Here is a 13,312-nt window from a genome sequence, read left to right as displayed (position 1 = left end):
ATGCTGCAAAAAAACCCACGACAGCACGGAGCATGAGGAGCACATGTTTATTCAACCACACAGTGTTGTCAGAGCAAGCATTAAACTGGTTCTTCCTCCAACGTCTTCCTCTCCTTCTCCATGTGGATCCATTCATCTGTAGAGGCCTCAGAAGTCTGAAGAGCACAAACATGTGAGTTTGACTGCTTGTTGATAACTAACTGAAGTATGTATGAAGTATGTATGAAGTATGTATGAAGCATGTATGAAGTATGTATGAAGCATGTATGAAGTATGTATGAAGTATGTATGAAATATGTATGAAGTATGTATGAAGTATGTATGAAGTATGTATGAAGTATGTATGAAGTATGTATGAAGTATGTATGAAGTATGTATGAAGTATGTATGAAGCATGTATGAAGTATGTATGAAGTATGTATGAAGTATGTATGAAGTATGTACGCCGACTCTCTCGGCTCTGTCGTTCACTCGCATGTCTTTTCCTACCACAGCTATGCTGATGACACCCAACTGATCCTCTCTTTTCCAGATCTGAAACACAGGTAGCAGCATGAATCTCTGTCTGTCTGACTGACATCTCTCAGTGGATGTCCTCACACCACCTGGAAATCAACCTCCACAAGACCGAACTGCTCTTCCTTCCAGGGAAAGACTGTCCCACCCTCGACCTGACTACGACCTTCAACAACTCTGTTATCCCGACCCTGACTGATAAGAACCTCGGAGACACTCCACAGTCAACTCTCTCTTACTGCCAACATCACTGCAACAACACGTTCCTGTAGATACATGCTGCACAACATCAGGAGAATACGTCCTCTTCTCACTCAGAAGGAGGTGCAGGCTCTGGTCCAGGTTCTGGTCATCTCACATCTGGACTACTGTAACTCCCTCCTGGCAGGTCTACCTGTTAGTACCATCTGACCTCTGCAGCTCATCTAGAATGCAGCAGCTCCACTGGTTTTTAACCTTCGAAATACACTCACACTACTCCGCTCCTCCTCCTCCTCTTCCTCCTCTCTTCCTCCTCCTCCTCCTCTCCTCCTCTCCTCCTCCTCCTCTCCTCCCCCTCTTCCTCCTCCTCCTCCTCCTCCTCCTCCTCCTCCTCTGTCCTGGCTCCTCAATGGTAGAATGAGCTCCCCACCGACATCAGGACAGCAGGAACTCTGAACATCTTCCACCACAAACTAAAAACACACCTCCTCCTCCTCCTCCTCTTCCTCCTCCTCCTCCTTTATCTTGAACAATAGAACTTTAGTATCTTAACATGGAACTTACTGATAGAACTTTGTAGTTTGGCTTTCTGGAAGAAATGGTATTTTCTTGATTCCTGTTGTTCTGAATTTGTACCCTCATGGTTGAAATGAACTTATTGTAAGTCGCTTTGGATAAAAGAGTCAGATAAATGAAATGTAATGAAATAAATCTCACCTGATAGAATTCATCCCCTCCAGCTGCTTTCACCACATCAGGATCCTCCATGAACGGCAACAAGTCCTACGAGACAGAGACCATTAAAGGGCGAATGATGGTGAATTATTGTTATTATTTTAATTATTATCGTTTCTGTGGGTGAAATGCAGAAATATTGACTCACCGGCTCGTCTTCATCTGCAGCGACGCTTCTCTCCATCTCCAGGCTCAATCTGAGAGGAAAACAGACAACAGATAATAAAACACTCACAGCTGTCCTTTTTTAAAGACTGTATGAAATGAACTACCAATAAAAAGACAAAGCAATAAGGGAAATCTTAAGAGATAAAAATAAAATACCAAAGTATTGTCAGCATGCTACATCATGATACTACAAACTCAAAATAAAATTAATTGAGTTGAACTATTAATGCCAGAATGTAAACGCAGTGTTAAATGTCACCTCTCGATACAACAGATGGATTTATGGCGCCTCCAATCATTTTATTAATAAAACAATAACTGTAAGCTGCATCAGAGATATTTACAGTTAAAGATATTTGACCTTCCAGCTCACTGTTGATGATCTGAATCATAACTGTAGACAATTTGGACTTAATGTGCAGCATTTTAATATACATGAATTCATGTGTGAGCAAAAACAAACAGGAGCAGAAATTTAGGTCATCTGTTGCTGTTTTGGACTTTTCATTAAAGCTTCTGTGTTGAAAAGGGAAAACAGGAGAAAGAGCTTCATGCTTTGTCATTTATTTCAGTGATGGATCAACCGTCAACATGTTCATCTTCCACAGAAGAAGAAAAAAGAAAAGCTGACTGACGGGCCGAGAAGCTCAAGAGGAAGAAACTCCTTCATACGCCATTTTTCAAGGTTTCAGAATTAAAGAAGTAACTCACGGAGACTTCCCTCCATCCTGCCTCCGCCCTGGAAGAAGAGGAAAACTATTATTCATCAGAAGCAACAGCTGATAAAAAGAGTGCGTGAACTCACTGAACAACACTCCCATCCAGCAGCAGAAGCACACCAGGACAACCAGGACGGTGAAGGACCCGAAGACGACGGCCACCACCAGGACGGGGAGACGGTGGAGCACTGGAGGAGCAGGAGGATGGAGACGAGGTGAAACCAGCAGCCACGAGGAAGTTTGAGTGAAACCGGCAGCAGCGGACCGGACGTACCTTCCTGATCCAGGTAGTACGTGGGGCTGCGTAACGTGGTGGTGTTGTCGAAGCTGTCTGATACCTCGCAGTGGTACGACCCGGCGCTGCTCCTCCCCACAGACAGCAGCAGGATGGATTGTTCCGGCGCCTGGTCCACCACATAGTAGAAGCTGCCTCGGTTTCGTAGAAGGGTTCTGTTGAGGAACCACTGGTACCGTGGATGACTTCCCTTCGCTGCCTTGCAGTAGAGATGCAGGCCAACGACAGCGTAGTTTTCTCCGGTGTCAAAGTCGGAACGCATCGTCACCGGCCCGCCGACCGGCACTGATGGACACGTGAAGACAAATGGGCTGTCATCATAAAACATAACTGAGTTGAGATAATCGTTTCAAACAAGGCACATACCAACGTTTAAGGGAAGCCACTGACTGTACGTGGTCCAGTTCCCATTGTTTGTCCGGCACTGGAGACATCCTGAGTGCTGGTCCATCACCAGCGGAAGCTTGAACACAGCAAGTCTCTCTTCAGTCGTGGTGTTGCCGACCAGTTCGGACCTGGTCCAGAGTGAGAAGGTGATTGGCGGGGTCCCTCTGGTTGACTGACAGGTGACCAGAGCGGAAAAATTTGAGGAATCTTCCTTCAACACCGTGAAGGAGATGTCCGGGTCCGACACCAAGTCTGAGGGAACAGGATGGTAGGCCGATGTTATTTTGCTGAAATAAACCCTTTAAAATTGATCAAATGTTCATTCAGCGCTGATAACAGCTGACCTTTGACCCTGATCACAGCGTCGGAGCTGTTGGAGGTGAACACCTGTGTTCTGTTGAACGTGTTGGTGGCCAGACACCTGTAGGACCCGCTGTCCTCAGAGCTGGTTCTGATGGAGACACAGATCATCATTCACATAAAAGAAATTAAAAAAAAAAAAAAAAAAAAAAAATCTGTTTTTATTTTTGCCTCCAGCTTTAAACAGAATAAATACAGTGCAACATGTTAATCTGTGCGCTTAACAGGTTGTGGTTTCAAACTTTGAACAGTGGCAGGTTTTCCCCTCGCAGCACCTCCTTATCTCTGTATTTCCCAAAACGTCAAACCCTCCAGCTGCTGCGAATACTCTTTAATTACGCCCAATCAACCACAGCACATCCTAACAACCACCAGAGTGACCGCTCAGCAACACCCCACTAACCACTTAGCAACCACCTGGTGCCATCCTTAGTGCTGACAACACCATAGCAACCACCTGGTCACACAGCGGTTGGACCGTCTCGATGGTGTTCCTCTGACCTGGAGATGCTGAGAAGGTCATTAGCGACATGGTGGCCTGGAGACGGAGCGACGGGCCGACCGTTGAGCAGCCACTTGTAGGAGACGTGATTTCCAGCGTTGAGATTGCAGCGAAGCTCCAGTTTATTTCCCTCGTAGAACTCCGTTGGACCCGAGTGGACGATCTCGACGCCTTTCACCGGCTCTGCAGGACACAAACAGGTCGACACTCGGTTTTTATTTCAAAGCAACAGGAATGAAGATCCACTGACAAGCTGAGCTCCCGGGTTAGGGTTAGTGAGTTAGTAAGTCTTTTGTGGAGTGATTTCTTCATTTTATTTTAAAATTTTTTTTACAGGTGACCATAGATATTAGTTTGATGATACCGAACTAATCTGGTTTAGTAACTGAAACCTTGTGATTGTGTCCAAACAGGATTTTACTGGATTTTAATCATGCATCTCTGCGGACAGTCGGTCTTTCAGGCAACCTGAAAACTCTCAACAACTGCTGTAATATTAATATTACTTAAATGATGAATAAACTTGATCATCATCACATGAAAAAAAAATGGATATATTTTGGTTTGTCACCAAATATCTGCTAGCATGTGAAATTGTTAGCCTCTGGCGTCATTCGAGACACCGTCCTGCCGTTGCTTAGCAGCGGTGTTCCGTTGCTTAGCAGCGGAGTTCCGTTGCTTAGCAGCGGAGTTCTCGCCGCTTCACTTTTAACACCGAGCATGACGTGCACACGGCTTCAAGTGTCGTAACCGAGAGCTCACAAACTGTTTGAATGTGCAATGAGGAAGCAGACCTGCAGCTCCAGGAAGTTTCACTAATGCAATTCTTAATAAGGTGAGCAGGCGTCATCTGTTGTAATAAAAATTGGATGCAGACAAACTTTGTATAACAATGATTCATTTTGCCTCCAATATTTAGACAGATTTCCTTTATTTTAATGGAGCTAGGCCAAAAAAGGATATTCGGCTGGCGGCTGTTGAAAGTTTTAATTGTAATTAAATTCTGCTTTTGAAGAGAAATATGGTCCAAAAGTCAACTTACAGCAAAAGCAGTGAAACAATGAATGCAGAACCGACAACGTAGAAAAATGTCCCAGTTTAGATGAACACGTTAAACCTCCTGATACCTCGACAAATGTGTTTCTCTTGTGTTTATACCAACATGAAGGTGTCTGACAGTGAAGTACATCCGTTACTTCCCTGGTGATGACGAGACTCACCGACGACCTTCAGGTGGTGTCTGCCGCTGACCGTGGGGCGTTACTTCAGAGTTGTTCTGTGCGCTGGCGACACACAGCAGGTAGCCCTCATGGGACGCTCTGATCACCATGGGGATGTCCGCCACCTCTCCGGTCAGGGAGGTGGACTCACCCAACAGCTTGTCACGGTTGTCCTCCCTAGAAAAAGGTTGAGCATCAGAGGACTCTTCTGTCATTATACCTTCATGTGTTTTAGCTGAACACACTCACTTAAAGAGCTGCAGCAGGACGGGTTGCTGTGGGTGATTCGGCAGTTCACAATGAAAATAAATAATTTTCTTCACCAAAGCCTCGGAGGGGCCGTACAGTCGCGGACGCCCCAACAAGAACTGACCTGTCAAAGATTTCAAATAAAACAACTCAAACACTCACAACAACAACAAAATATTGGCTCGAAAACTACATAAAAAGATCATATATATAATAAACTGACTTACCTCTGCTACAGTAACACCACCCTGCAGGGAGGAAAAATAAATTAAATAAGCCACATGACATTCAAACTGAAATATTAAGTGTACTGTAGTCTGTTTGTGTTGATGAACTTACCCAGAATGATCATAAAAAGTGAAGCAAACATCTTGAAGAAAAATAATCGTATTTAACTCGACGATAAACTCAAAATATGACCACACTGAACTGTGTAATTCAGGACTGAGAGATTTCTTAAACGGACCGTTGAAGTAGTGCACATGAAAAAACAAAACACGCATGCACATGCTTGATACACAAGTGCAAATAACTGATAGTGTTGTGCTGAACCTCCCCCGCTGCGCCCTCCCTCTCTAACAGCACATCAGCTCGCTTGTGTCATAACTGTCATTTTTTTGGTTTAATTAAGGCAAAAATAAACAACGCATCATTTATTTGTTATCAATTTATTTTTATTTGCAAAAAAAACAACCATGACAGTATACAGTAGGTGGTCAACACATTACTCACTCTGTATAGTTGAATATTTCAACAGCGTCTTATAAGCAAATTGTCAACTCAAATATAAATAAAAATAGTATGTTTAAAAATGAAGTAATGACGTAAGAGGATCCTCAGGCTTCATACTGTGATCTCTGTTGTCTGAAACAGAGACAGAGAGACTCGTTATACCTGGTTAATGTGTCACATCCTGAAAAGATTCATTTCAGAGCACTCTTACTACAGTTTGGAGTTTGTGATGAGTAGTTGTTTTCCTTAGGAATGTACTTTAAAGATATTCTCCATTAAAATCCAATAAACGCCCAAATTATTTCACATGTATTTTGTATTATAGATTTATGCCAGCTGCTGTAGACAAAATTCCTCTGTGAACTTAAAAACTATTATAATTGGTGTAATTTTCAAATAATTTCTTAATAATTTACTCAAAATCTCCGTAGGAAAATGGACACAAGTCTTCGATGTTAGGAAATTATAATGAAAATACAGATGTTAAAAATAGCATTATTTGTATCCAAAAGTTAATGCTAAATTAATGTAAGAACCTGACTATGAATTTAAATGTACATATATGTTATTTACAGGAAACAAGGGACCCGTGGAGTGTAACTAGACAGCCTTCATTCTGCTGATCCAGAGTTACTGGGTTTTGTGTTCAGTGTTATGTGGCCTGCGTACCTGATTCTGGACATCACGATCTGTTGCAGAAGCATCAGCCAGCTAGTTTCCTGACTGGGACGTCAGGTCAGACAGAGGAAACGCCTCCGAGCTGCAACGGGAGGCAGCAAACAACGTTGAGTGAGTTGATTTCAGTCACAGAAACAATAAACTGCCTCATTATGATTCAGCTTACTTTTGTCGGAGCATTGTGGACATGAGCTGTGGAAGAAAAACATCAGGATGTTAAATATAAAATCAGCTAAATATTTCCAGTCAGTGAATTTAACACACACACACACACACACACACACACACACACACCTTGATCTCGGTCAGACCTGTTGTACAGGCAGGCCGAGCCCACTGCCAGCATCAGGAAGACGAAGCAGCTGAACGCGAGGCTGAGAACCTCCACGGTCGTCCTGCTAAACTCTGTGGAAGAGACAGAAAACAGTTCATCACACTGTAAAGGTGACATACCGGTCCAATAAATACATTACTTTTACTTGGTGGTGTTTCAGTGCAGGATGTGGTTGGAGGTGTGCAGTAGAGGATCCTGTCTGATCGGAGGTGAAGAGAGTTCAGACCCCAAAACACATGAATGGAAAGAAAAATGGCAAATGTTCAGATTTAAGTTTGTTAAAGCAGTTTTAGCCTTTTGGAGAGAGTTGGACAAAAAGATCGAAACCACTCTCATTCAACCAGCTCTTTAAAGCTCTCTATTTACATTTATATATTTTATTTGTTTAAATTTGTGTAAGCTTGTAAAAACAACTTTGTAATTTTACAGGAAGTGATGAGTAATTCTTCACTCTGAGCAGTGATGTCACACGGTTTCCTGTATAATTCACGAGTTCACTGCATAGTGAGCATTAAATAAAAGTTCTGGACACAGATAGCAGAGTTTACGTCAGGGACAATCTTTTTCTGGTCGTTCCACGGCGGAGTATTCGAGGGCACGATGTAACGGAGGAAATCGCACGCTGACATTTCAGACTCTCAAGTAAAATGTCAGATGGTACATCTACAGGTAGTAAAGAGGGAATCTCAGTAACTTCCTGGAGCCACCAGACTCATGGAGGTGTTGAGAGTGCTGCACACAGTGACGCCGCTCTGCAGCTCAAAATCTACTTCCCCTGCAGACAGCTACTAAAAGAGATGTCTCTTAAATTGTTCAACAAATGGTCGTTCTTTTGACTTTTTTTAGGTTTAATTTATTTCCAAAATGTTCCAAAACTAACGTGCGTGTGTCTCGTGTTTCCAACATGGAAGCAAACCCGAAAGCTAGAAAAGATTTGTTGGATTTTGTGCCAACTGAGAAATTTTCGTGGAAGTGAGCGAGCGCCATGTTTGAGTCTGACATCAGTTCTTCTTACGACATTCATGGCTGAGAAATTAGCCAACATGTAATTCTTACATCTCTGGTTGTGTATGGATCAAATGTTTAATGTGTTCACCAGTAATCTGAACTGGATGGTTTTTCTTGAGGCGGTGAGATTGCACAAAGTGTAAATGGAACAACGCAGTTGTAATTTAACCTGAGTGACGGGAAACAGCAGAATTTGAAAATGTTCTCGAGGACTTTACGACTCTGCTTCATGAACACGCCGAGACGAGAGACTCAGGAACGAAGGAGGAAACGCTGGAGTGTCTGAGGAGGTCCGACTTTGGTCAGCGGCTGACCTGAACACAGACACACAGGTCCTCCGGTCGGGTGTAATAACCCCAAGTGGAAGGCTGTTTCCAGTCTTTATGCTAAGCTACGCTAATCAGCTGCTTTATGTTGCTTCCTGTACAGAAATGAGGGTGATGTCAACCTTCTTGGTGAAAAGATGAATAAGCATACGTCTCAAAATGTTAGTTTCTTTAACCCTCGTGTTGTCCTCGGGTCAAAATGACCCGCAGCTGTTCAACCAAGTTCTATTTTATTTCTATATTTTCATATTTTTTTGGGATCATTGGTGACAAGGATGCTGTGAGGGTTTCTTTAAACCAAAAAAAAAAATCCCCAAAAAATATAAAAATATAGAAATAAAACAGAACTTGGTTGAACACAGCTGCGGGTCATTTTGACCCGAGGACAACACGAGGGTTAAGATTGCTTTCCTTCCTCTCGTCCAGATCTTTTCACCTGTGACTCGGACCAGCTCAGCGGCGCTCTGGATCCAAGGCCCAGACTGGTCGTAGCTGTCCCTGGCTCGGCAGCGGTAATACCCAGACTCCTCCGGGCTGACTTTAGACAGCACGAGGGTTCGTCTTCGGTCGGTGAGGGCAAAGGGAGGCGGGATGGGCTGAAGGTGGGAATCCGTATGTGACGCAGAGTGAAGGACGGAGTCGTTCAAGAGCCAGGTGATGTCGGGGAAAGTCCCTCTGCTGACCTGACAGCTGAGCCTGGCGGCGGCCAGTTTAGATTCGGCGTTGTAGAGATATTCCACCTCCACTTTCACATCCCCTCCGACTGGAACTGGGCGGACGAGGAGGAAGAGAACGATGAGCAAGCAGCAGAATTAAAGGTGTAGATTAACAGAAAGTCTGACATCTGTGTTCCTCATACCTACTTCCAGAGTCAGAGGCTCACTCATCAGCTCCTGCAGCTCCGTTGTCGCCCGGCATCGGGCCACGCCCATGTCCAGCCCGGGTACCATGGCGACGTGGAACCAGGCAGCGAGGGACTCGGTCGCTGTGACAGATCCCACTTCTTTGTCATCCAGTGAAAGAGAGAAGTTTACCGGAGGACTCCCCCTTGGTGACCAACAGGTGACGTTGCCACGGTAACTGGCTCCCTCTTTGAAAATGGAGAAGGAGATCTTTGGTTTTGAAACATAGACTGAGGGAGGAAGATGGAGAGAGATGAGAGAGAGAGAGAGAGAGAGAGAGAGAGAAAGAGAGAGAGAGAGAGAGAAGAGAGAGAGAGAGAAAGAGAGAGAGAGAGAGAGCGAGAGAGAAAGAGAGAGAGAGAGAGAGAGAGAGAGAGAGAGAGAGAGAGAGAGAGAGAGAGATGAAGTTATTAGAAGTAAAACCAATCTAACCAAAATGGTAAGTAGGACAGCAAAGCTCAGACTGACGTGGACGTCGATATTCTGCAGCTGTTTGGTTATTTATCACAAATATCGGACAGATTAACATTTGGAATCATCGATAAAACATTAATGAATCATATTGAGAAGGCGTATCCAACATATACTTGTGTCAGGCATTTTACGCAAAAAGTTGGAGGGATCACAACAGTCAGTAGGATTCATCCTCTGGGAACCATGAATATCTGCACCAAATTACAAGCCAATTACAAACAACAATAGTTGTTGAGATATTTCAGTCTGAACCGAAGTGGTTGAATGGCCGACATGTCCACTGATAGATCCGTGCAGCTCCAACTACAGGTTTTCTCAGCAGTATGTGATGATCCATGTACCTTTGACTGTCACCTGGACCTCTGTGCTGCTGGAAATCCTCCTCATGTTCTGCACCATGGACCAAGCCATGCAAAGATAATTCCCAGCATGCTCTGCAGTCGCCCTCTCCATCACCAGCTTGTTCCCAGTCAGGTGGAAGAAGGTGGAGGTGGACGATGTCACTTCCTTCCCGTTAAAAAACCAGGAGAAGGAAAGGTGGGAGCCCGTTTTGACATCGCAGCTCAGGACGATGCGTGACCCCTCGTAGGCAGATGGGGGGGAGGGGTCAGAGGTCACTCTGGTGTCTGATGCTGGAGCTGGAAATGAGGGAATAACAGCAGGTTGGTGAGGACAGGAAGACGTTGTTTGATACTGTTTTAAAGAATATCCAACATCAGTACTCACTGACGACACTCAGCCGGATGCTGTTGCTGACTCCGGTGTTTCCTCCAGCCGTCGCCTCACAGTGGTACGACCCCTCCGATGCTGCGGCGACCTTCATGGGGAATGATGCGGACTGGTCTCCGTGGAGATCGGCATCCATGGCCATCAGGACACTGCCGTCCTTCATCAGCTTGTAGGTGATCGGCGTTGAGGATTCAGGCACCCGACATCGGAAAGACATCCTGGAGCCGAGGTAGGCCATGTCAGGACCGGTCAGCACCGGCTGAGGAGAGCTCGATCCAGCTGAAGAGTCAAATGAAACACGGGAAATGTTTGTGCTGGGAACCCGGAAATGGAACTATAACAATGTTAAAGAACATAAAGCTACCAACTTATTTTATACCACTTCAACTAAAGTTATCAAGCTCTTGAACTGACATCATTATTCACCTTCACTATATAATGAAGCAAATATCTGAAGAGTTTTAACCCAGAAAGCTCTCATCTTCAGCAACACTTTAACACACTTACTTATCTTGATGAGCAAACTGGCCAGAGCTGAAAAACAACAACACATTGCTGTAAGAACATTATTATTTATTTATAATAACTAAACACATGTTGACATCTTAATTAAAATCCAACCAACTCACCCAGAATTGGCACCAAAGGAAGAGTCTGCCGGTTCTTCATGACGCTCCGTATGTGTCGCTGACATGGTTTCTCAAACCTGGCCGTCCTGTGTGTCTCTTTGAGTGTGTGTGTGCGTGTCATTGCAAAGTTGTTTCACACATGTTGCATGTAGATAACATGTTATCCTGAGTTTAAGGGATCCGTGTGGTGTCACACAAGTAAAGCTGAAAAAAATTTGAAATGTGACATTTGAAAAACGTTCACTTGAATTTTGGTAAAGTCACATTTTGGAACCGAACTAGAATTATCATGTCTATGAATATGTTCATGTGCATGAATTTGATATTTACACTGAACAAAGTAGTTCATACACTTTATTAATTTTATACATCAAGCTTATCACTCACAAGGACATGAAACAACTTTCAATAAAATAAAAAAATAAAATAAAACATATGAAGGTTTTGTGACCTTTGCAGAAATATGTAACAGCTGTCTTTCTTATCTTTGTATTTCATAGAACTGGAAAAGTGAGTTCGTCATTCTTTGATTTTATTTCTGGCCTCCAAAGCAAAGCTTCTGTTTCAGGGGTCCGTCCTGAGAACGATGGGGGGTCCATCATGTGACCGAGGGGGGGGGGGGTCCATCATGTGACCGAGGGGGGGGGTCCATCATGTGACCGAGTACGGGGTCCGTCATGTGACCGAGTGGGGGGTCCATTCTGAGACTGAGGGGGGGGGGGGGGGGGGGGGTCCATCATGTGACCGAGTACGGGGTCCGTCATGTGACCGAGTGTGGGGTCCGTCATGTGACCGAGTGGGGGGTCCATTCTGAGACCGAGGGGGGGGTCCATCATGTGACCGAGTGGGGGGGTCCGTCATGTGACCGAGTAGGGGGTCCATTCTGAGACCGAGGGGGGGGGTCCGTCATGTGACTGAGGGGGGGGGTCCTCTTTGATGGCCTCAGATTGGACTCTGCGGGTGTTTTTTCCACCTCTCAGCAATGTGGCGTGCTGCTTCACCAGGAAATACTTATCTGAAGTGCTCTGTGAGGGAAACACACACACACACACACACACACACACACACACACACACACACACACACAGACACCAGTAAGAGTGATTGACTGGGTGTCACGCGCATATTTCCACAACCTCTTTCTGAGTAATTTGTAGGAATGCGAGTCGTCTGGAGACGCGTGCTCACCATAACCAGCATGTCTTTCAGCCTCTCGATGGCCTTCTGATTGGCTCGTCCCCGGGACACATATGAAGTCAAGATTATGCTGAGGAATCAGAATGCGCTTCACGTCAGTCAAAGATCAGTAGATCAGATAAAATACTGCACGTCTATTTTTAATAAGCTCATATTCATGGATTCAGTGAGCTGTAACATTCTCCACACCGAGTTTACGCTCTGATCTGTTGTCACTTCACACTCACATCTCCGCCAGTATGAGCGGCAGGGCGAAGGCCTCCGAGGTCAGGTAGCCCAGAGTGGTCTGAGCCAGGCCGGGCAGACTGCCCACACACACTCCCGTCACGTTAAACACCGTTTCTCCGTTTCCAAATGGACCGCAGGAGGACCTGCAGCCGATAGAGGAGGAAACAGATCGGACACACGACCTTTATCTCTAAAGCCGAAAGGTCAAATAAACAAAAAGCAACAAGTAATGCTGAATGTTTTGGACAGAGTTACAGCAGAGATGGTACATATGACGGTACTTATTTGTGTCTTCTTGCGGGTAGAGGTTGAAGCCCAGTGTGGCTGCAGCCAGGAGGAGACCAAGCATCAGCATGAAGTGGAATAACACGGAAGAGGTGGAGCCCCGAAACATCCGCTGCTCTGCATCACAGCAGCGCAGCACGCTGAACTGAACAGGAAGACATTCAAATCGGTTTTCATCATTAGTTCATATTCATCAGTGCAACTCTGTCTCTGCAGAACAACAAACCACAGGTCAGGAAGAGGGAAAGTTAAGAAAATGACTTTTTTTTTTTTTAAATCTTAAAAATCATCAAAATACAGGAACAGAGAAAGATTTAAAAAAAAAAAAAAAACTATTTCTAGAATGTGTCATATATATCTTCGTGAGATTATTTAAAACTACATATTGACGGTGAAAGCTAATCCATACATCTTGTTGTTGTTTTTTTATGTATTTGC

At 44.6% G+C, this 13,312-nt stretch overlaps 3 protein-coding genes across 5 annotated transcripts in view; all 3 read right to left on the bottom strand.

Annotated features, from left to right (window-relative positions):
- Positions 1–33: 33 nt before the first annotated feature.
- Positions 34–5,806, bottom strand: LOC138192339 (Fc receptor-like protein 3). The gene is given in 14 exon segments (XM_069139669.1): positions 34–155; positions 1,435–1,500; positions 1,601–1,649; positions 2,332–2,359; positions 2,426–2,527; positions 2,614–2,919; positions 3,001–3,273; positions 3,366–3,472; positions 3,883–4,066; positions 5,104–5,143; positions 5,145–5,280; positions 5,353–5,476; positions 5,580–5,600; positions 5,692–5,806. Coding segments are annotated over 14 exon segments (1,542 nt in total). The 5' UTR covers positions 5,723–5,806; the 3' UTR covers positions 34–80.
- A 207-nt stretch (positions 5,807–6,013) lies between these two features.
- Positions 6,014–11,256, bottom strand: LOC138192413 (Fc receptor-like protein 5). Of its 3 annotated transcripts, XM_069139792.1 has the most exons (11): positions 11,165–11,256; positions 11,043–11,069; positions 10,533–10,814; positions 10,148–10,444; positions 9,290–9,562; positions 8,867–9,199; positions 7,242–7,295; positions 7,057–7,167; positions 6,930–6,954; positions 6,754–6,844; positions 6,014–6,216 (listed from the first exon to the last, which is right to left on the bottom strand). In XM_069139792.1, exons 1-10 carry the CDS (start codon positions 11,202–11,204, stop codon positions 6,796–6,798), a joined length of 1,491 nt encoding a protein of 496 aa, XP_068995893.1. In that variant the 5' UTR covers positions 11,205–11,256; the 3' UTR covers positions 6,014–6,216; positions 6,754–6,795. The 3 variants fall into 3 exon arrangements, 2 of the variants coding, with proteins under 2 accessions (XP_068995893.1, XP_068995894.1); XM_069139793.1 differs by lacking the exon at positions 7,242–7,295; XR_011177792.1 differs by lacking the exons at positions 6,014–6,216; positions 6,754–6,844 and having other exon boundaries at positions 7,242–7,291.
- Positions 11,257–11,504: 248 nt separating this feature from the next.
- Positions 11,505–13,312, bottom strand: part of tmc8 (transmembrane channel-like 8) — a 12,282-nt gene continuing 10,474 nt past the window's right edge. The window contains exons 15-18 of the mRNA XM_069139728.1: positions 12,871–13,019; positions 12,589–12,732; positions 12,353–12,431; positions 11,505–12,189 (exon numbers count right to left, since the gene is read on the bottom strand). Coding sequence (XP_068995829.1) covers positions 12,022–12,189; positions 12,353–12,431; positions 12,589–12,732; positions 12,871–13,019 — 540 coding nt within the window. The 3' untranslated portion in view covers positions 11,505–12,021. The remainder of the gene's footprint in view (positions 12,190–12,352; positions 12,432–12,588; positions 12,733–12,870; positions 13,020–13,312) is intronic.

The sequence above is a fragment of the Embiotoca jacksoni genome, unplaced genomic scaffold (genome assembly GCF_022577435.1).
Source record: "Embiotoca jacksoni isolate LCO1_2020_lvr unplaced genomic scaffold, fEmbJac1.0.p SCAF_85, whole genome shotgun sequence".
Lineage (NCBI taxonomy): Eukaryota > Metazoa > Chordata > Actinopteri > Embiotocidae > Embiotoca > Embiotoca jacksoni.
This window is presented reverse-complemented; position numbering and strand designations above follow the sequence as displayed.

Bases quoted from the DNA above. Each gene is read 5' to 3' on its own strand.
- LOC138192413 (XM_069139792.1), bottom strand. From the start codon at position 11,204: ATGAAGAACCGGCAGACTCTTCCTTTGGTGCCAATTCTGG. The intron at 7,296-8,866 runs GTGAAAAGATCT...ACCTCCGATCAG, and splicing joins TGAGCTGGTCCGAGTCACAG to ACAGGATCCTCTACTGCACA. The intron at 6,845-6,929 runs AGTAAGCTGAAT...CTCCCGTTGCAG, and splicing joins GTCCACAATGCTCCGACAAA to CTCGGAGGCGTTTCCTCTGT.